Source organism: Balaenoptera borealis, assembly GCF_965194805.1.
Source record: "Balaenoptera borealis genome assembly, chromosome: 6".
NCBI lineage: Eukaryota > Metazoa > Chordata > Mammalia > Artiodactyla > Balaenopteridae > Balaenoptera > Balaenoptera borealis.
The window spans coordinates 81,772,028-81,796,371 of NC_138863.1; the positions used below are offsets into that span (position 1 = coordinate 81,772,028).

At 34.2% G+C, this 24,344-nt stretch overlaps 1 protein-coding gene across 2 annotated transcripts in view; it reads right to left on the reverse strand.

The window, feature by feature from the left end:
• EPC2 (enhancer of polycomb homolog 2) overlaps nucleotides 1–24,344 on the reverse strand; it is a 105,732-nt gene that overhangs the window by 3,055 nt on the left and 78,333 nt on the right. The window contains exons 5-12 of one of the 2 annotated variants that reach the window (XM_082397240.1): nucleotides 18,958–19,106; nucleotides 18,043–18,175; nucleotides 15,664–15,855; nucleotides 12,295–12,384; nucleotides 10,876–11,021; nucleotides 10,423–10,766; nucleotides 1,828–1,964; nucleotides 500–659 (exon numbers count right to left, since the gene is read on the reverse strand). In XM_082397240.1, the coding sequence (XP_082253366.1) occupies nucleotides 500–659; nucleotides 1,828–1,964; nucleotides 10,423–10,766; nucleotides 10,876–11,021; nucleotides 12,295–12,384; nucleotides 15,664–15,855; nucleotides 18,043–18,175; nucleotides 18,958–19,106 (1,351 nt within the window). The remainder of the gene's footprint in view (nucleotides 1–499; nucleotides 660–1,827; nucleotides 1,965–10,422; nucleotides 10,767–10,875; nucleotides 11,022–12,294; nucleotides 12,385–15,663; nucleotides 15,856–18,042; nucleotides 18,176–18,957; nucleotides 19,107–24,344) is intronic. The other variant, XM_082397241.1, reaches the window with a different exon arrangement.

Consider the following 24,344-nt stretch of genomic DNA (forward strand, 5'->3'; position numbering starts at 1 on the left):
AGGAACAGCAAATCTTTGAGGACTCGGTAGTAAGCAGCAGAAATACGTTCACAGCAATGCTGTATTTCATGAGAAGGAGTCAGAGAAAGCAGGTCTGTGAGTATGTAAGCCTGGGAAGGTAAACCCAATTTCCAATTTACTGATAAACTGTATTTTGCCTTTTTATAAATGTATAAATGATTCAACGATGTTGGTTAGCAATTAGCTCGATGTGTTTCCTAAGATGTGAGGCAACTGACAGTATGTGGATAAAACGAGGCAGGGTGAAGTGTTACATAGGTAGGAATCCAGTGGGTGTGGGAGGAAACAGGGAGCAGGCTCTATGTGAATTCTAGAAAACATCCAGCTATTCCACCATACATATCCATAGATATTATGAAGAGTCCAGATTGATTTCTTGTATGATGTTTTCCCTTGGATTTGAAAACCAAAAACCATACCTCAAATCACTGAGTTGCAACTTTGAGCTAGTAAGTATCACATGAAACAACAGGCTTACCTGAAGGCTGGACTACACCGTTTATGTTGTTGTGGCCGGTGTTCTGTTCCTTGGTTACCTCACTGCGACTTGGAACAGGTGCACTGACCACCGCAGATGCAGCAAAATGGGCGCTGGCTGAGTCAAGTGTTTTAGACATACAGTCAGAGGTGCTTGAGCCCTATAAAATAAACAAAATTAAACTCTCAACTTTTTAGACATGAGTTCACGAACATGTTAAGAAATGAGCAAACTCAAGAGGCTGCTGCCTTTTTCATCCTGAACAGTTACAGGTGTTTAGGTTAAGAGATCTCCATAGACTATTTTCATCATATGAAACAGGAAAGTGACTAAAAACTGGGAAGCAATTATTTATGAGAAAGAGCTAGGGTAGTAAACAACCCAAATCTTTAATGCCCTATTCATTTTTCCAATAAGTGTTAATGAATGCCTTTAGAAATACTTGACAGTCTACATACTATGGGCAAAATGAAATAACAGAGATGACTAACAGCCATTTTTGTCCCAATGTAAAACTGTGTCTTAGCCTAACGTTTCAGTAGGTTGGAAATACCTGAGATTCAGAAAAGGCAAACAAAGGCAAATTTAATGGTCATATTCCTTTCGATTCTGTATTAAACTGCTTAGCTGTTACTAACAGCTTTTTAGCGGCTTAAACAACATAAGTTTATTCTCATACAGTTCTGGAGGCCAGAAGTCCAAAATCAGTCTTATAGGCTCATATCAAGGTGTTGGCAGGGCTTTTTTCTTCTGGCAATACAGTTTTATAAGGTATTTTTACTCTTATCCCGACTGTCAGTCATTTAATGGTGCCTAGGAAAACCTCACCTAGTGGCAATTTTTTTTTCTTCAGGGAAATGTGATTCAAGTAGGCAAAGGGCTATGTTGTCTGGATTTATGGCACAAGTCGAGACAATTACCTCTCAGCTCATGGGGCACGTTCACATGGCACTTAAATGCACAGGTTAGGAAGGAGTTAGGATAGTCATATCCTTGATAAAAATATTTCTGGGGGAGTAGGGGTGGGGGATGATGGTTCTAAGAGAATCTAATTACTTCTAAGAATTCTTAATAACCCTTCCAAAAATATGTACTTATTTCTTCCCTAAATTAAAAATACTATATTTGGCTCTAGTGCTCCTCTCATAAAATATAAACTAGTCACTTAAAATTATGTAAATTAACTGAAAAGACACTTAGGTTTGCTCTCCAGAATCAAGAGTGGCAATGACAAGGTTATCTTCTGTGACCTGACTAAAATTTTTTGAAAAAAGACATAATTATGAAAGAAAGGAATAGATATAACCATGATTAAAAGACAGGTTTACCTGTGCTTTTGGATGTGTCTGTTGCGAGGAATGCTGAGATTGCTGTTTCTGCTGAAGCTGAGCAAGTTGCTGCCTTTGCATTTGAACTAATTGCTGTTGATGAGTCTGAAATTGCTCTTCCGTGATACCCCCTGTCACTGGAAAAGGACATTAATTTTAGAAATACGTATGTTTTACAGTACCTTTAACAACACAAGTAGAATACAATATGAAGTTATTCCACGATTAAGATGAAAAGCAATTTCAAATCACACTATACATCAGCAGCAAAGAACCGAATAAAAACGACCAATCTTTCAGCCAAAGTGGCTTATGCTAATATCTATGACCTTCTAATGTCACATGCTAAAAAAGTTCCTATATGTAGATTTTACTGTATAACGTAGTTCAAATATAAGGATTCTCCCTTTTATTCAGACTTAAACCATAGTTTAAGCCAATAGATTTGATGTCTAAAATAAGTCCTATCCATAAAAACACAGGCTGGAAATCAGAGAAGTGTTCAGCATCCTCAGATGTAATCAACTATGCTGTTACCAACTGTTAAAAGTTACTAAATGTCAAATAAAAAGAAGACATTTAAAACTTTTATTTAAGAAATTACTTAAGAAAAAGTTACAATAAGAAACACTTTTTTCAAAGAAATGTAAACAAACTTTCATTCACCGATATTTAAGGAGATCACTGATAAACTGATTTAGAGGTCACAAAGCTATCTCCACAGAAGTCAGTATGTTATTAGAGTCACAAAACATTAAATCACATCAGAATACATGTACTACTAGAGTAATTTTACTCTATTTTTCTTTATTGCTTTCTTTCCTCTCTCCCAACTATTTCACTTAATCAACAAGTATTTACTATCTATGATGAAAAGTGCTGCATTAAGAGTTAAGAATGAATACAGGGAAAAAATAAATTAAAAAGAGGGTCCCTGCTATAAACTCCTACAGTGTAGTTGGGAAGAAAGGATACATATAAAGAAATACCAACTAATATGAGTCAACCTTTAAATGTAATCTAGCTATCTAATCAATACGACCTGAAGGAGTTTAGATAGGAGACTATAACTTCAACCTATGTTACTTAACTAGCCCCCGTCCCCAAGTTTTCCATTTAGTAGGATCATAAATGAGAAATTAAAAAAAAAATTTTGATGGTAAATTAGACATATAACAAGTTATGCAAAGTACAGCTTATTTTCTATGAAAAAGGAATTAGGCCCCAGAGATGGACAAAGCTTTAGATATACCTTCATTTCTGTTCTACAATGTTATCATTAAAATTAGTATTGGACTATCAGGAAAAAACAGTTCTGAGATAGCAATTTTATTTTTAGAAGATTAAAAAACCTGGGCCTATGATAGTGCTCACTCTAAAATTTTACTATTACCTGTATTTTTGAAGTACACATTAGTTATCTTACTGAATTACCAACAAAATCAAATGTCTTTCTTTGCACATGTTAAGTTCACTGCAAGTGTTCTATTTTTAAATGAAAAAAAAAATTTAATCCTAAATTTAAAATCTTCAAAATGAAATGAAAATGTGAAGTATTCATGAATTTCCAGCTGTTTGAAAACCTTGGGAAAGAGATGAAAAAGAGTTTATTAGATACAAAGACAGGAAGGAAAAACTTAAGTTAAACCCAAATAAATCTGTTTAAGTCCTATGTGTATAAACAGTGTACCAATTCAAAAGAAATGGACTTGGAATCTGGTGTATGGTCTACTCCCTCAAATTCAGCGTTATGTGTGTCCAGAGCTAAGGTTTATGTTGTGATGAAAAGGTGAGAAGTCACAGTGGTGAATTTTAAGTGAGGAATAAACCAAATAAAGAGAATACACTTTTAGTAGCTATTTAAAAATTGAGAGAGAAATGAGAATCTTTTCTTTTTCCAAAAGCTTTTAAGTCAGACAATTATAAAATCTTACTAATCAGAATAAAGTATACATATAAATTACTCAAAAGAACAAATTGTATTCTTTTAATAAAAAAATTACTTTTGGTTAGTAGTCATTAGCTAACAAAGTGTTGCCTACTAGAGGTATTCTACTTGCTTTTATAAAAAGAGGATCACTTTATGTAGCTATTAAAAAGGGATGCTAATAAAATTTCCTATTTTCTGGGGGGATATGTCTACTTACTGCCCTGACTTGTTGAAATCATTAATTTGCTCAGGAACCCCATCCTTTTCCCCATAGAAAACTCATAAAATCCCAGCCAAGACGCAATTGAAATTACTCAAATTAATGTTCAAGTGTTGCCTAACTTTTTAAAACTCAGGCTGACTTTGATACCAAAATTCTCATCCCTGATTCTGTTATTAGTTGAAAACCACTGATATAAAACTTAATTCCAAAATATGGATATGCTTAAAATATTACATTCATTTTTTCCCTCTTCCCCCTCACCTCAAGCTCAGCATGTTGGATTCACTCTTGACATCTAGTTCTTTTTTTACTAAAAGGTGTTTTGTGCTTGAAAAATGCTTATGTTCCCCATTCAGAATTTTCTAGACCATTAAACACTTTTAGACAAAAATAGCAATTAGTAATCATGACACAGAATTGGAACACATACAAAACATCCTCCCTAACTGACCTCTTTCATTTTGTTAGGGTGAATGGAAAGTGGTAAGAAATGTATGGTTTTAATGACACAGACACAGTATTGAATTATCATCTTCAGGGTTGACTTACTAGTAGGTGGAGGATGGTAATTTAATTGAAAGCACCTTCTCCACTAATTATTTTTCCTTTCATAAATTACTGAAATATTTCCATAAGAAATTTATTTCTTACATTGGCTTTGAGTTACCAAGAGGCAAGCATTAAAATAACACCAGGAAAAGGGCATACTTAACAGTGTGAACAAATCTCTTTAGGAATGAGATACAGAATAGGGGTCCAGCTATGGAAGGGTGGTAGTGGCATAAAGGGGAAGTGGGAATGTATGAAAAGAGAAACGATATCTGCTTCTCTTGCTTGGGGCCAAGCCAAGTTCTTTCTACTAGTTGCTCTCATGAGTTGCTAGCTTAAAAGTAAAATTCATGCTGGTCATCAATCTCCCCCACATCTCCAAGTCCTGTCAGTTTAAAAGTAACCACACTCTGATTGTTTTGTGAAGGCAATATTTCACTGTTCCAGACAGACAGGAAGTGTTCCTTTCCCTAAATAATGAGTTTTCCAAATCTCCCTTGGTAACACATTCTAATAGGTCACATATTACAGAATTTCCCCTTTTACGTATGCAAATATGTCATTCTGTACATTAGTAACACACCCGCGTTTCTAAATATTTTGTGTCTATAACTGACAGTCTGTTTTTCACTAAAGCCTCTAACCTTTCTGGCTATCTTCGTACCTGGCTCTTTACCTATCTTGGGTTTATCGGTCTGATTTACTCCTCAGATGAATCCATGCACTTTTTCTTAGAACACCTGTCACCATCCTTAGAATGTTGATTCTGTTTTCAAAGATCCTAGGTATCCCTCATTTCTTTCTTCACCTTTCAGGCATGTGGTTCCTATAAGGTGTTCTGCTAGGTTGGTCCCTCATCACCTTTCCCCCTCATAATCTGACAGTGATCCATCAAAAACATACTCTAGGTATCTCCACTAGATTTTACACTGGTGTATTGATTCTAAAGCCCTAGATCACTGTTCCTTAAACTTGGGCCCACGGAGAATATATTCTTGAGTATGTGTGAAATCTTTACAAGTATTTGTCAACTTTGTATTGATGTTTCATTGATAAACTAATAAAAAGAAAAATCTAATCAAAACACGTTCTGTATTTTCTGGATGACCACCCCACAACAGAATATAAACATATGATTTTTGTGCTTGTACCTGCTGCCTTTTTAAAATAATCTTTTAACTTTTAATGCAGTGTTTCTCAAAGTGGGCTAAGATGATGTATTCTTGGGAAGCCATGAATTTTAAAAAATACTAGTTTAGACCAAGTTTTTGTAGCTTAATGAAGAACATCTAATGTGGTAGTAAAGATTATCTAAAAATCGAAATGAATATATTATTCAGCACTTCTTCATCTACCAGGCAGGTCTTTGTTATAAAAGTTTTAATACATGCTTTGTTGAAGCAATGCTGACTATATGCAATTTTTGTTTGTTTTAAAAGCTAGATCTGGGTCTATGTGGAGGGGGAGAGAGATCCTATTTTAAACCTTCTAGGTCATAGCAAGGAATCAGATAAAAGTTCACATAAAACCACTGGAGCTACTCTGAGGACAAATCTTCCAATCCATGAAAGACGACATTACCTGTCCAGGACTACACATCCTATAATGTAACTAATGAATAAACTGCAAAACTGTGGGGATAATAATGAGGGTGAAGATGGGAGGTGAGAGAGTGAAGGGGGTGGGGAATGAGGAACAAAGGAGATGTGAAGATAAAGAAAACAGACTAAAGATCCATTTAAACTTCCGACATCCAAGCTAAATAGTTATAATTGAAATTTCAATATTATTTCCTTTAGCAGTCAAACTAAAATCTTTTAAACTCCTGAAGTGTGAATCCATTTCCCACCTTTAGAAGTGACTCTAACTAAAAAAATAAATCCTTGTGAGTACCTTAGCTAGTTGTTAAAAACATAGTTTTACCTTTCTTAAAACTTTTATGCTTGCAAACATTTTATAGCAATTTAAAAAAGAATGGGAAAAGACACTGGAAAAATTAAAAACCAGAAATTTCTCTTGGAAAACTGCCCAAAATGTTGCTGATTTTACAAACTGGTAATATTAAGATATTTGAAGCTGGTCAAAAGCTTCAAGAAGAGTTGCTCATATCTATCTGTTCAGTATACAAGACAAATGAGAAAAGAAAAAACACGTTAACTTGCAACCATACATTAGTCTAAACCAAGATTAAATGTAAATTAATCCTTAAAGATGCTAAAAAAAAAAAAAGCAAATTAATCCGGCCCTTCAAGTCTGAACAAGCAATGTTATTTTTAGATGTGAAATATATTTTCTTAAGGTTAGGATTTAAGAATAGTATCTCAAAAGAATAGTTAAATACTGCAGTTTCAAATGACTGAAAACTTTACCACCTATTTATATAAAGAATATAATATCTGTCATGTATAATCCATGTATAAGCTCCTTGAAGGTAAGGATTCTTGTCTTCTAAAACTTTGCAACTTTTAAACACTTAACATAGTGCTTTGCATATATTAGATCCTACATAATTATGTATAAACTTAATTTTCCTTGGTTATCCACTTGCTATGTTCAGCACATCTATCTTTCCTTTCTGTCCTGCTTCTATTCTTTGAGAAGAGATTTTCAATTAAGAAAACATACTTTTATTTAAGTTAACTAAATGAAGTCTTTAGTTTTAGTTCTTACTAATAACTACGACACACAGTTCTATTTGTTTCCCTTTAAGTCCATTCAGTACCGTATCGAAAATAATAATTAGAATACATTCAGGACACAGGGATTATGACTTGAAAAACGTTAACTGGGTTATGAACAACATAAAAGTAAGAAAATACTTTGCCATTGGCCCTCAAGTTCAAGGTTTTTTTTTTTAAAGAACTAAGTAACTTGTGATACAAATAAATATTATTGTCAAGTATATCAGGTTTCTATTTCTTTTTTCCCCATTATTTATTTATTTTAAAAATTTTTATTGGAGTATAGTCGCTTTACAATGTTGCGTTAGTTTCTACTGTACAGCAAAGTGAATCAGCTATACGTATACGTATATACATATACGTATCCCCTCTTTTTTGGATTTCCTTCCCATTTAGGTCATCACAGAGCACTGAGTAGAGTTCCCTGTGGTATACAGTAAGTTCTCATTAGTTATCTATTTTATACATAGTATCAATAGTGTATATATGTATATATGTCAGGTTTCTATTTCTGATTAAACCCTTTATTTGCGGGGATTTCCCAGCTGTGAAACAGAAAATTCTTGACTCTCTGTCAGGTAACTGATGAATATCAGTCCTGTTCCTCTTAAAGACAGTACTTGACTCTCTGTCAGGTAACTGATGAATATCAGTCCTGTTCCTCTTAAAGACATGCATGCTCTCCTGATCAAGTCCACGAAGAGTAAGCAGAAGGCAAAAGTGTTAGACACACAGTTTAAAAGAAACCAAATGTATGAAGCTTCAATTCTTTTGTACATGTCCATCAAATATAAAAATATAACTTAAAAAAATTCCTATAACCTTCTCTTTAGGTAGAAAAGGAATTTCTATTAATATTTACTGAATTATAACTGAATCCACTTAAAATGATCTATCCAGAACTGAGAAACTATGTAATGAATATAACTGGTACAGGTGGGTACTTAAAACTGCCACGGGCGAACTCCCTGGCAATCCAGTGGTTAGGACTCCACACTGTCACTGCCGTGGGCCCAGGTTTGATCCCTGGTAGGGGAACTAAGATCCCGCATGCGGCATGGCACGCCCCATACAAACAAAAATACTGCCCTAGCTTTTCAGTTGTTTACAAAACTGCTGTTAAAAAGACTTGTTTCATTATGAATTTATACACCGTGCCTAATATTTTGAAACAAAAGAAATTTGTTAAAAACAAAACACCTTGTGGCCTCAATGACTAGAGGGTCATAGTTAGCAGAGAAGAAAACTTGAACAAAATCCTTTACTCTAGTAATAAATAATTAAATACATATTTGAAAGACCTGACTCTAAAACATTGGTTCTAATGTAGCTTAGCTGTTGCTTAAACCTTGAAATTTTTTAAGGGAAGAAAGAAATGGTACTAAGTTGAGACATAGTACCATTACATAACATACATAAGCATAAGGCAGGAAAAATTACACAGACCAAAACTACTACTTTTTTTCTGATGGTAGGGGAAAGGCAAAAATAAAAAAAGTCTTATTATCTACGATGTTAGCATTGCATATTTGTGATTTAAGTTCCCTGAGAAGTGCATGCATGCCTAAAATAATACTTTAAATGCTTATTTTATGCTGATATATGGTAGTGTCATAAAATTCTAGAACTGATTGTATGGAATTATTTATGTTACATTCTGAATCCATACATACACAGTACTGATGATATAATAACATGTGCAACAAATATTTTCTGGAAAACAGTCGAGTCACATAGATCTGGAGTGTATCAGGAATGTACAGTAGAAAGCTGCAAATATTTGGCCATATTCAACTTAAGAAGGAACATATTAACATCACTTTTTTGTTATGGTATTCATTGGTAGAGAAAAAATTCAATCTATGGTCAAATCTAATTATAAATGCCTACATATGATGGTTTTAAACTCACTTTTTGGCACAAACTATTGTGAGTAATTTTTGGTACAGGAATTCCAGTTAAGTTAAATAATTTGAACAATGTCTTAGAGTTGGCTCAAAAAAAGATTTGACCTAATATTCGTCAACTTCCTACTATTTTTAGATATCTAAGAATCCTGCAACCTGAAGTCATAATAGGTATTTATCCATTTGAGCTTCAAAAGGTCATTAAACTTCACAGACTCATGAACTTTATATAACGGGATGCCATTTTCCTTACCTAAATTCGTTTGGGAGAAAATTAACCAACTAATTTGGAGAAATGATATGCCACCTTCCAATCATTCAAACAAATCCAATTTTCCATAACAACCTTTAAATAGATAAATGTCTAAGTCAAGTTTGAAAATAAACAGTTCAGTAATTAAAAAAGACGGAACACTATTGAGACCAAATGTCAACCTAAAATGATTTAAAATCACTTTGGAGAAGTTTAACATAACAATTTTGCATACTAAAATGCACCATCTAGGAAATAATATAGAAATATATACATTTTAGAGAAAGAAAGAATATCAACAGTATAAGTCAAACCACATCTAGCTTTGCCTCTGTATACCACGCATTTTTTTGCAATGTATACATTACAAAGACATTTATAAATTCTACATACTTGTATACATGTGATAAAGAGAAGACTATCCACAGAAGAAAACAAATCAAAATTACATTTTAGATTCTCTAGATGTTATACATTATTTTACAAGGCCTATGTATATTTATTTGAATACAATGTCTCTTAAGGGGAAAAAAACTTTCCAATCTCAATTAGAGAGGTAAGTTATCAGACCAAAATTACAACTATTCATAGGGAACCTCTTTAAAAATCATTTTTCAGAAAGAAAGCTTTTAATGGTACTCCCGAGGAGCAATGCTTACATTTAAGCAAAGTTAATACAAGAAAATGAAAATTTTCTTTAACAAAAGCAGACAGTATTGTGCTACGATGATCTGACAGCAGCTTAGAACCACTTTGTCCATAGGGAATTCCCTATGCATTGTGCCTACACATTCACCATACCAGGCACACACATTCAAAATACAAGCCAGTGGTTTTACAGGTATCAGTTAGGACATTTTGGTTAAAATGTGAACCACAATAACAGAGTTTAGTTTCTTAGGTTGGAAAAAAAATGTAACAGGTTAAGATAAAGTTCCTTTCCTCGGTAGGATCATGGAAATAAACCTTCAAAATTCACCCTGAGAGTCTATTTAGTGGATAATGAAAAATGAAGGAGAAGAGGATATACTTTGAACAAAGTGACAACTTACCTGATATGCCATTCTTGCTGGTGTTCAATAAAGCTACAGATGCTGCAGAAACTCTTTTATTGTTCACAGTCTGCCCTGGTTTTCTTGAGGTACATTCTTCACTATCACTGTCCTGTAAATTTAGTAGCCTTGGCTGGAAACACTGTAGTCGACATGATCTGATATTGCTTAATATTTCAGAAAGGGACAGTCTATTCTCACAATGTTTATTGGAAGCATTGGTCCGAGAGAAATTAGAAGAAAAGTCTATAGTTTGGGAAGAGCTTGAAAAACCATTCAGCATTTCGGGGTCTATCTGTTTCAGGACTGGGTCATGTTCTGTGGATATCCGGTCCATTATGACCCTGAAAAGCAATATGAAGCCAAATATTACCTAGAAGAACTTAATAACATTTTCTTTACACCTTCCCTTCCAGCTTGTAAACAAAAACCAGGTCAAAACAAATAGTTTACCTTCCACCTCTGCCAATTCGCCTCCTTGCAAATCCTATGCATCTTCTCGGGACTGTGAGCATGGTAAGGCAGTGCCTGTATCTCAGCTTATCCAAATCTACCAGTTCTGAATTTTCAATTGAATGGTTAGTTTGGTCCAAACGGGGCTGCAAAAAAAATAAATAAATAAAAATTAAAAACAAAAACCCAAAAACTCATGGAATGATTCTGAAATGAAGAAAAGTTAAATCATGATAAAAATAAAGTAAATACAGCATTAGCAGAGCAATTAAAATTTAGATATAAAACTTTAAAATTAGGGTTTAGATATTAACCAGGTAAAATTCTATAAAATTGACTCAAAAGTTCACTCACCAAAATAACTCAAACTAAATTTAGTTCATGACTACAAATACATTTAAGATAATATTATATTTTAAAAGAAATATATCTTTAAAGAATAATGTGGCTTTTAACATTTATGTAGAAAAGAAGAGATAATGAATTTAGTAATGAAGTTAGTAATTTATAGACTTCCCACAGAGATAAACTAGAAGGAAATTTTTTGGAATAAAAATTGCACTTCAAGAAGGTACGCATGGGTCAAATTCATACTTCCTCTTTACTTGTAAGAACATACAGTCCATTTCTTTGCCTTCCTATTTCTTCTAGCATTCTATTTTTCTATGTTACCACTTTCTGTCTCCTTTTTCTCAAACACATAACTTATAAACAATTCTCTACACCTCTCCTACATTAAATACACACACACACACCTGAAAAAGCTATAAGTGATATGTTCACCATAATGCAACAAGACAAAAGGTCTCCAAAAGCCATATATGAGAGCCATCCTCACTACTCCATCGTTACACCTTACTTGAAACCTTAGCATCTGGGAGTGAGGGTCATTCCTTGACATAATCTGCACCAAAACTTGACTTAACAGCACAAAGCATTTTCTAAGTGGGACAAAAAGTTATGAATATAATTATTTGACAATATATTGCCATGGGGGAGGTTTAAAAATGATTCCTTTATGTTTGATACTTACTGGGTTTGTATGGAAAAGATGGGCTTGCCCAAAAGTAAATTTCAATAAACACTCATCAGCCATCTAGGGTTCCATTAGAGATTCTGGGCTCACCTAACTCCAGCAATGACATAGTGAGTAGCTGTCATAACTGCTGAAGTTATAGTTAAAGCCCAAAGTGAGCTAGATTCCTAAAATATGAGCAGTTATCATTTCCAAATAAAGGGTTCTGATCTCCTTTGAAAGGACTCAGTACCTTCGAGCATCTTTTACTGGTATCTGCATAGGGGATATTAAATAAAAAGTGCTGATTGACTTCCCGTTTTTAGATCAAGACTAAGTCACCTTGACATGAGTTACCTGTTAATTCCAGTTCACAAAAACACCACAAAAAATAAAGTTCTTACAGCATAATACTGGCATCCTGCCCGCCTCCTGAAAGCACAGGGACCATCAGGATCATTTTCTTCTTCGGGTTCTGATATTGGGGACGGTACCTAGAAAAAGAGGCATGAAGCATTCCATTTAGGAGTTAGCAAAAGTCAACAATCTTTGTAATGGTCTAAAATTAGAATCTGATCACAAACAGTGAATCACTCCTATATTACATACAGTAGGCAGTGAATTCCCCAAAACATTTAAAGATTAGCAAAATTTTTCTATGGTTAAAAATCATTATTCTTCATGGACTGGTTCTTGCAAGTAAGTTCACATGGTATTGCTTAACTATTTCTAAACATGCAAGGGCTATAGGCTTAAAAAGAATTAGTATGGTTTTTATATATCCCATTTACATTTTGTAAATATTGTATGTGGCCATAAATACTTTGTAATAATAGTTATGCTTCACCTATAAGTAGAGATGTTTTTACACAATAACTTTATTTCTCTATAATAAAGCCCAAAACTAGGAAGATAAAAAAAGGTTTATGAATAGCCTCCCATCCCCAAAAGCCAAAAATGTCATACATTTCACTCAAAGGGGAGTCCCTTATTTCCCCACTCTTTTTTATAAATCACTTTTTAAATTTAGCAGATCAGAAGCAGAGAATCAGAAGAGGAAAGAGGACCCGCTAAAAGCTAAGCAGACTGGTTGCAGAGAGAAGTACTAAGCCCACCACCTGACAGCAAAAGAATAAAGACTTTCAAAAAGCTGTCACATATTAAAAAGCATAGGACCAAGTGATACTAGGTCAAATATCCCTATATAATCTGAGTGGACCTCTAGGGCAGCACTGATATATTATACAACAGCAAACTTTATAAATGTCATCAAAAACACATTAAGTGAAATACAAATATACTCTGATATGGCAGGGAAATAATATGGTTTAGATAAATTTTTACCCATAATGTTTAAAATTAAAAAAAAATAAAAGTTTTAGTACTTAAGTTTCAGTTGTCTCGCAATTTCACTTAGGAGTACATCTCTTTTTCTGACAACGCTGACTCAACCATATTTACTTGCAAATTACCTCACGAATCCCTCTCTTCCTATTTTGAGAGGAAAAATGCTTTCTCCACATTATTTCCAAACTGTGGTAATTACCACTGAGCAGGGTCATCCAGGGGAGAAAGGCATTTGTTTGAGGTTCCAATATACCTCCACCAACACTATGGGGGAGACACAGAAATAGTAAGCTGGGGCTAATTCTTCTTCCTGGGGAACCAAACCCAAACCTGCAATTTGAAAGGAAATCCCAAATGTGAATTTTACACTTTGGTTCCTTTACAAATCATCTACCTCTTCTAAAATATATACAGGAAGTGTCACAAAGCCTCAGAAATCTTTTGCATCCCTTCCTCCTGACTACCCCAGGAGGGGATTCCAGGATTTGGTCTGAGACATAGGAAGAGAGAGCTGATGTTAGGAGAATCAGAAGCATGATCGAGAAGAGACTGGGTTTTTATTCTGCTCTGCTGCAAATCAGTTGGAGAAGTCTGGTTAAAATGCTTGTTCTCTTAAGGCTCCCTATTCCTTTGTTCTTGTTTATTGGACAAAGAAGAAGCATATATTATTTTAATTATCTTTTTAGCAATAAAATCCTGATTTTGTAAGAGCTACATTCTAAATAGCTGCCTCACTGAATAATGTCCAACTTTAGGTACATGCCTACCTACAGTTTAGCAACAGGGGGATACCATTATAAAAATTAATGTTGTCAAAGACCTAAGGACTCAGAGGAACCTAAAAGTTTCAAAATGCAATTTCATGTGGGAATGGGGACTATATGAATAAACATATGAAATTAGAACAGAAATGAAGATCCCTTAATAGATGAGGAATATATGACTAGTATGCTGAGTGTGTCTAACTATCAGGACGGATGGATTGATTCTAGCAATAAGGGAAAAGTTTCTACTGGACATAGGATCCCCTGGCATCACTCTTAAAGGGCTGGGAGTGTATAGCAAAACTTTACTGGCTTTTATAAATGCATTTATCTAACTATGTCATTTCTTACTTAAAATTCTTTAAGAACTTCCCAGTATATATAATGTAGATAGAGGCCATTTGCCATCTGACTACTACTCCAGGCATCATTCCGTTCACCTCTCTTCCCTTTTGTGTTTTATGTGCCAGCAATGCCAGACTGCTAGCAGTTCCCTCTAATATGCTGTTTTCTCTGCCTTGAGCCCTTCCCTACATCTTCTACCTGGGAAAGACCTACTATTTGTTCTCTCATTCCTTCAAAATGTCATCTAATTAATGTCCCATGACTATTCAAAGCCCGGCCTGAGTCTAACTACATGATCCTCTGACAATTTTAATAAATGATTTCATTTAAGTGCTTTTTAAGGGCATACGAAATTAAACACATTTTTGTGCATTTGTTACAACGTGTATGAATGCTAAAATATTTTCTGGGGTAGAAAAACTAAATCATCTACAAAAGAATAAAACTAATATAATCTAGCCAAAGGGGACAAGTTTTATGTAAACTCTAGATTTTAAATAGTTACAACAACAAGGTGTTTTATAAACTGTCTTGCTTCCAAACATATCTGTCATGTTGGTTAAAAAAAAATGTTTTTTCAATCAAGTTAAGTCAGAATGTTAAAATATGATACAGCTTGTTATAGTACTCTCTTTAGGTTGTCTACAACATATGGAAAAGAAAAAAGGAGGGCATTGCTAGATCAGGTGCTAAACAATATATGTTTTAAATTGATCCTTTAATATATAAAATAAAGGCCTTGTTTTAAAGATAGCACATATGAAACAAAAATTAAGATTTTTAAACTGCAAACACTTTGCTATAAAACTGTTGTAATATAACCAAATAATTATTTTCACAAGTTAAAACTTGAACCAGTTCTAAATTTTCTTTAGAATCAAATAGTTATTGCCAAACAAATTAGCAAAGTTTACATTAAAAGTTGTAAAATACAATGCTGGTGGAATTATTGTTGGTGAATATTTACAATGATGTATTAAATGTCTTAAAATATTTATAATCTTTAGTTCAGGAATTCCATTTCTAATAATCTATTTTAAATACAGAGGGAAGAGGTAGAGATGCTAATTTTTATAAAAGGGAAAGCTGAAAACCACCTAAATGCTACATAACAGAATAAACTTTATTCAACTGATAGAAAATAACAGAAGCACATACCATTTCAGTAACTAACATAAATAACGTGGAAAATGTTTATGTCATAACATTAGGTGAAGAAAGCAAGAATCAAAACTCTAAGATGTCAATTATGTTTTAAAATATAGCAATATAAAAGACTAGAAGAAAATGTCTTTAAAATAGTTTTAAAACAAGCACCTGTGGAAATTCATCTTCATCTGAGCTGTGAAAGTCATATTGCTTAATGTCACTCTTATTGATCACAGGCAATGTCTCAGGAGTGGGTTGCTGAGATGTTATCAAAGCCTCTGCTTTAGGCTTCTTTGGGTACTTCTTCTTTTGACGAACCACATCAGAAGCCTCTTCTTTCAAAGACAAATGATGCGGGTGCTGTTTACATGACGATTTTTCCCCCAAAAGGAAGAAATGAAAATCATTTTAGAAATCACAAAAAACTATACTGCTCTTTGAAAAACATACATTTTTACCCCAGAGGTGATTTTATTTTCTGGTTTTAATATGCAAAAATTATTATGTGACCATAAATTGAAAAATGTTTTGCTTTCACAAATTACAGTGAAAAATAATTATGACACTTAAATTTACTTTTTACATTGTTATCAATACTTAAACTAAGATGTTAAGGATTTTTAAAAATTGTTCTATTATGCAATCCAGCATTTAAAAAGTATTTAAATTCTATTTTAATTTTATTTAAATCTACTAATTAATGATGAAAATTAACAACTATTTTTATTTTTAAAATGACTTGAATTAGATTATAAATTCATAAATTCATTTCTATGCTCATTTCCAATTTTTAAAAATGTCTACATGTGGGGTAACTTTTTTGAGACAGATAAGCTTATTAATTAGGAAAAAAACTTCACTTTTTCAAATGAATAATTACTGCCTCAACTGAACAATAATCAAACTGTTCTCAGGTACCCCAGTGTTCAGTGGTGGTATGTGAGAGGCCATCTGGCAAAGAGACTGACTGATGGGGTGGGTTCTAGCACCCACCTCTCCTCAACAGAGCAGCTCTGTTTCTGTTTTAACATATTGGCATTCTTTTAATAAATAGGGATCTACTACTTTAAAAAGTTTGAAAATGACTGTTCTAAGCATCAAAGTACAAGCACTATGAAAGTGTAAAAATATTGAGGAAGTTATACCTTTCCCCATGTAGCTCAGATTTTTGTAAAAACTACTTTAGGGTCAAAAATGTTACACATGATGAAAATGTCGCTTAAATGCCAAGTTACTGAGATATAAATGGTTTCATACAATGGATATAGCTATGACATCAAAAAGAAACCCCCAACTTCTCAGAAACTACTTATATTTTAAGGTGGGATGTGTGACAAAGGAAATATAGTTAACTATGTGAAATAGGGTAGAGCAACAATGGATGCAACCATATTTCTAAAATTAATATTTAAATAAGGTGGGTGTTTAATCTTAGAGATGATCTAAAATAAGAATCAATATATAACAAAGGCTGATTCTGTCAGTAATTTGGGGTTGAGATTTTCATATTCTATGCCTACCAATAATATGCCTTGGAAAAGCATTGATTTATATAAAAAGGATTTTTAAAAATAATGTACAAAATGACATTTATTGTATTGTTTATGGCGAAGCAAGTGTGATTTAAAGGGTAGGTGGGCTAGATGCCTGTGATTAATAAGAAAGAACTTTGCTGTTTGAATTGACATGAGTGGAATAATGGAGGAGTCTTCCTGCTCCACATTCTTCCTTGACCTTTAGGAATGAACCCATGAAAACTGAGGATTGTGCACATTTTTAAAAGATGAATTTTCCACAAACACCCTAAGTCACTTTTAAAATCTTGCTACACAGTACAGCTCTACTGTCTAAATGCTCAGCCAATAACCTGTTTCTTTTTAAAATCTAAGCTAAGCTCCTTAAAGGTTTTATTAATTTTTGTATTTCTCAACTGAATACTTTAATATTCACTTGGAACAGTGAATAATGAATAAATATAATTCTTCAGTCTAAGAAACTAAAGTAATTACTAGTGCTCTTTATTAGGAAGAAACTGTGATCTAGAAGTTATAGGACTTTTTCAAGTCAAGATAGATAGCAACTGATAAATGCTGGTTATGGCAATGGTGATGACAATAAGAATAACTTCCAATAGTCTCAATGAAGAAAGCTTTAATTTTAGATTTTGATGCCTGCCACTATGATGCAGGATTTGCTAAGGCTCGTGATAATAACTAAGTTTTAACTACCCATATTCTATAAAGAAGCAGATAGCATAGTTCAAAGCACACGGTCTTTGATGTTAGACCTAGACTCAAATTTTGAATCTGCCACTTAACAACTGTATGATCTGGAAGTCATACAGAGGTAAAAATCTATCTCAAAGGGAAGTTATAAGGATTAATGAATCAATGTGTGTATAAAAAATCCTAGCAAAGTGCTTGGCAAAAAGTAGGAACTCAAGCATGTTAATAACTTTCTTCCTTAACCAAACTATTATAAGACAACTTCAGAAACCAACTGTCTGATCAATACTACCATACATGCTTCTCCCCAGAAGATTTTCACCTTAGTTTTACATTCTTGGACTTTGTGATGATTTCCATTATGAAGAGTTGCTGGAGTGGCATATAACTCTTTTTCTGATCTATTGATCTTCACTTCATTAAGGATTTCACCACCATAGTCTCCCAAATGATATCTTGAAAAAGAAATAATATGTAAGAAAATGTTACAGTTTAAAAATAAAAAAGAAATAAAAAAAACAATGATACTTCATTTACTTGGAACACAACTAATCAAACAGAGCTAACAATTAATCAGATTATTCTTAAGAGAGAAAACTTACGGGAATAAAGAAGCCCATATTTGGGATTTAGTAAAAACAAAACCACCCTCCCAACCCCACCCACCTAATCTCTAAGGGACACAGAAGACGGAATCCTCATATATTTTATATTTTCAAGCACTAGGAAGTGATGTTTAGAATGCTTACCTCAGCAAACACACAAAATTTTGTTAGGTTTAGCATAGTCTACTTAATTATGTAAGAAAAGGATGATTACATCAGAGAATACATTTTCAAAATGCAATGAAACAAGTATTTCCTAACTAATCAGAAAATAAAATCAAATAAACATTTATTTCTCTCAAATTTTGTCTAATAGAAACTTTAATACAGAGAATTGGACAAAATGATCTCCAAGTTCTTTTCTAAATACAACTCAATGATTCTGCAACAACAACAAAAAATTACGAATAACAGAGGATCTACACTACGAACAAAAATATCCCCCAAATTTGCAACCCGAACTGGTAACTTAACTGATTAAAAAAAAAAAAAAAAAAGTAGCAATCACAACTTTCAAAAAATGTAGGTTCTGTTAGATAATCAATTTCAGTTGTTATAAAGCTTAAATTTGGTTACATTTTGCCTATTATTTGACTAAAGCTGTTACTGGTTTGTAATAGTAGCAATGTTACCTTTTTTCCACAACTTCTAAGGTTAAGTGCAATAATTCTCGTTTTGTTTTCTCTCTTCTCTTAATCATTTCCAAAATTGTTATGGCTCTACTAAACTCTCGTCTCAGTTTCAACATCTTTTCATAAGAGGCTTCATCATTCTTACGATTCTATTGAAAATAACAAGTTTAGAAGAATAAATCCAATTGTCCACATTTCCAGCTTCATTCAACAAAATCGTATCAGACCCAAATTCATTCTATAAAAGCAAAATGTTAAAAAATCATCTAAAAAGCAACTACATTAAGAGAACCTATTTAACTCTGAAAATAAAAGTATAAGCAGGGCTTCCCTGGTGGCGCAATGGTTGAGAATCTGCCTGCTAATGCAGGGGACATGGGTTCGAGCTCTGGTCTGGGAGGATCCCATATGCCGTGGAGCGGCTGGGTCCATGAGCCACAACTACTGAGCCTGCGCGTCTGGAGCCTGTGCTCCGCAACAAGAGAGGCTGCGATAGTGAGAGGCCCGCGCACCGCGATGAAGAGTGGCCCCCGCTTGCCGCAACTAGAGAAAGCCCTCGCACAGAAACGAAGACCCAACACAGCCAAAAGAAAGAAAGAAAGAAAAAAAGAGAAAATTGTAGTCTTAAAAAAAAAAAAAGTATAAGCAAATATCTCAATAAATATTAAAAAAAAATGTTGCCAGCTGCTGAAAAGATGGAATGACATAGAAGGGATAATTCCAATGTAAACAAAATTTTTAAAGTCTGTCTGAAACAAAACCTACTATATCAGAAAATGTAGTCTTTTCATATTGTTACAAGGTATTTTGCAATGACAGAGGGAAACAGTTGTCAAATCAAGGTTACCTAAAAATAGCTAAAATGAGTGGCTTATTCATCCATCCAGCTCTGTAACTGGGGACTGGACAGTTCAATACACTACAGTGTAAACATTCATAATGATAAGCAAAGCTTCACTTCAGAAACTCAGATATAAACCTGATTATGGGATATAAAGGATCTCAAGGAATGGAATGATCATGCTTCAGTGTAGTAACACCTCATTGCAGAGTAGAAAAGATCTAGTGAAAAGTCTGAATTTCATTACAAGTTCTTACTTTGAACTGTAAGAAGTAACTTGAACTAACTCACAGGTGAAAGTCCTATCTAATAACTAGAGAAGGCGCAACTGTAATTAGCAGCATCATTTGCATATAAAAGTAACTGTTGGGCTTCCCTGGTGGCGCAGTGGTTGAGAGTCTGCCTGCCAATGCAGGGGACACGGGTTCGAGCCCTGGTCTGGGAGGATCCCACATGCCGCGGAGCAACTGGGCCCGTGAGCCACGAATACTGAGCCTGCGCGTCTGGAGCCTGTGCTCCACAAGAGAGGCCGCGATAGTGAGAGGCCTGCGCACCGCGATGAAGAGTAGCCCCCGCTTGCCACAACTGGAGAAAGCCCTCGCACAGAAACGAAGACCCAACACAGCTATAAATTAAAAAATAAATAAATAAATAAATTACTTAAAAAAAAAAAAAAGTAACTGTTAATAAAAATATTTTGTTCAATTAAATATCCACAGAACACTTACTTTATATTAGGCATAGAACTATTTGTTTAAAAAGAGACCACTACCACCCCTCATTCTATATGTCTAGACAGACTGCATTTAAGCAAGCTTTCCATACCTGACTTAATAAAGCAATATGACATTAGAAAGAACCCAAAGAAAGCCAGGTTTCATACTGGAGGATTATAAAAGAGAAAATAAAACTTGAGAAAGATTCAAAGTTTTACTTTTTTTTGTGTGTGTATAGTTTCTTATATTTGAAAATTAATCATCACCTATAAAACATTACCTAAACTAAGTCCCATTAAGGTAGTGCATACCGAATATTAAAAAATACTATGTTAATAAATCATCCTTTTATCTTATCCAAAGGAAATCAATCTTTTTTCCCCCTTCAGTAGTACTATGTGACAAAAGGCAAAAATCTAAAGCATGGTATTAAGCAAATATTTTTTTGTAACCAGGCAGCAATAATACCTTCCGATTGAAAAAAAATTAACATTACCAAGAGCAAATATTAAAAGTGCTCACTCTGTACAAAGTATTGCACATGCCCCCTATCCTCAAAAAGCTTAAAGTCTAATAAGAATGAGAGATATACAGATTCAAAAGATGAATAATAATAGCAGCTGAACCAAAAGTGCACCAGAACCTTTTAAAATTGTCCTCCTTTTCACTAAGCGTTCCTCTTGGACTGTGTGCTTCTCCCCTTTCTTACTCATTCATTTCCTGCTCTCTTTAGGCCCAAATAACTAGTGTTCCTAATTTTTCTTTGCCCCAGTCCTGCCCTTTCTGCTCTACTTTTTAACCTTTTATTGTGAAATAATTTCAGATTACAAAAAAGTTACAAAAAAAGTATAAAGAATTCCCATATATCTTCATTCAGATTCTCCAAAGGTTAATATTTTACACTTGCTTTATGTATCTCTCTTTATGTATGTATCTATGTATGTATGTACATACACATTGTTATGGACCGAATGTTTGCATCTCCTGATAACTCATATGTTGAAATCCTAACTCTCCAATGTGATTTTTATTTGGAGGTAAGGCCTTTGGGAGTCCTGTAGAATGGATTAGTAGCCTAAGAGACCCCAGAGAGATCTCTTGCCCTATCTGCCATGTGAGGACACAGCAAGAGGACCATCTATGAAACAGAAAGTGGTCCCTCAATAGACACCAAATCTGATAGTACCTGGATCTTGGACTTCCCAACCTCCAGAACTGAGAAATAAATGTTTGCTGTTTAAGCCACCCAGTCTAATGCATTCTTGTTACAACAGCTCAAATGAACTAAGACACATATACATGTATATATATAAACACATACACACATACATAAACTATTAGCAATGGTGTTTTAAATATTTTTTGAGAAAAGTTGAAGATATAATGTTCCTTTATCCCCTAAACACTTTAATATATATTTTCTAAAAACAATGATAATCTCTTATACAATCACAGTACCATTATCGAAATCAGGAAATTAACATTGATATAAAAACTATTACTGGGGCTTCCCTGGTGGTGCAGTGGTTGACAGTCTGCCTGCCAATGCAGGGGACACGGGTTCGAGCCCTGGTCTGGGAAGATCCCACATGCCGCGGAGCAACTAGGCCCATGAGCCACAATTACTGAGCCTGCGCGTCTGGAGCCTGTGCTCTGCAACAAGAGAGGCCACGATAGTGAGAGGCCCGCGCACCGCGATGAAGAGTGGCCCCCGCTTGCCGCAACTGGAGAAAGCCCTCGCACAGAAACGAAGACCCAACACAGCCAAAAATAAATAAATAAATAATAATTAAAAACAAAAACAAAAACAAAAAAACTATTACTTAATTTACAGACTTTATTCATATTTTGCCAATTGTCCCATTAATGTCCTTCACAGCAAGAAATAGTTATGTACATATTTTATATATTTATATAATGTTGCTATAAAGGACATTAATGGGACAATAATAACTTTTATTATTAAAATTCATTAATAATAATAAATTCTTTTTCCTGGTCTAGGACCCGATTCAGGATTAAAATTGCATTTAGCTGTCATGTCTCTTTACTCTCCTATAATTTGGAACAGTTTCTCTGTCTTTCTATGGTGATCATGACCTTGATAGTTTTAAAGAGTAGAAGCCACTTATTTTTGTAGAATGTTCCTCAATTTGGGTTTCTTTGATGTTTTTCCACAATTAAATTCATGTTGTAAACTTTTGGTAGGACCATCACAGAAGAGACACTGTGTCTCTCACTCAGCATATCAGGAGTTAAATGATACCTATTTGTCCCATTACTGCTGATGCTTTGATCACTTGATTAAGATGGTGTTTGCCAGGTTTCTCTAGTCAAATTAGTATTTTTCCTTTTTTAATTAAAAAGTATGCTGTGGGACTTATATAAGCCTCTTGTTTCTCATCAAATTTCCCCCATCAGTTTAGCTTCCATTAATTCTAACTTTTGCCAGAAACAATTGCTACTATGGTGGTTGCCAAATGGTGATTTTTGAACTCCATCATTCTACTGACATTTATAAGTTGGAAATCTATGGTAAGGAAAAGTGTTCTCTTTCATCTATCTATCTATCAATCATATACTCATCCATCTATCCATCCATCCATTTATATCAGTATAGACTCATGGGTTACTTTATGGGTTATAATCCATTACTCTCCTTATTTTGACACACAAACTTGCCCAGATCTGATCAGCAGGGTCACCCTTTAAGCTGGCTCCTGAGACCTTCTGACATGGCTCCAACATTCTTCAATCACTTTCTTATATTCTGGCAAAGCAGAATGTTCCAAGCTTATCTTTATGCTTTCCTAGCACCAGACCTAAAATCAACCATTTTTCTAAGGAGCCCTGGTTCCCTTTAATGGAAAATGGTATTTAAAATCAAGATTTACATGCTACTGTAATTGCTTCTATACCCTCTCAGCAAACAGAGCTAGGAAATAAGCCTGTAATATATTTATGTACATACCCATGCATAGATCTATATCTATTTCTAGCTATATCAATATTAAAAACTGTAAGTTCATACTGACATCTTTTCTGTGCTTTTAAGATGGCCCTACTCCCTATATTCAAATCTACTCAATTCCCTTTACCCTTCTTCACAACTGTCTCTGCTTGGAGCAAATTCCTGTCTTGTTGTTCCAGTTACATATTACAGTTCTGACCAACTGCCAAATCTATAGGGAAGTGGTTTTCAAACTGCTGTAATTTAGAGTTAACTATAGATCTTTTTAAACCAAGGCTAATTCACGAGTGATTGTTATGTGCAGCCAGACTGAGAACCACTACCCTGGAAGTTTCCTCTCCTCTCTTGCCACACAGAGGGAGGAGAGAAGGCACAAACGTTAACAGTTTTACCTATGGGGTTAAACATATGATTCAAGACTTCCCAGTCAGTGCACTCAGACATGCTGGTACCTTAACACCATGTCATTTGAGAATGTCCTAAAGCACTTAAGCACTCCCAAACTAAACATTAGTTTAATGATTAAAATTAAATTATAGACTTCCAAGCAAATATTTCAGAAGTCCTTTGCTCTAGCCTTTGCATCAGCTATATAAATGTTTTTAAGTTTGTGGGAATAGAAAAGGAAGCAGAGGACCTCTGTTAGCTGGTATTCATTTTTGCATATCCCAATGCCTGACCACCTCCTGAACACCTAGGGTGTTCACTCTTGATTGCTTTCCTAACTTTCTCATTTTAAAACTCATAGACATTTCTAAGCAGCAAGAGTGTACATGAAGGGGAGTAGTCTTTGGTCCCATAACTGAAACAGAGAGGAATAAAAAGACCATTGGAAAAGAAAATATACCACCTTGGAGAG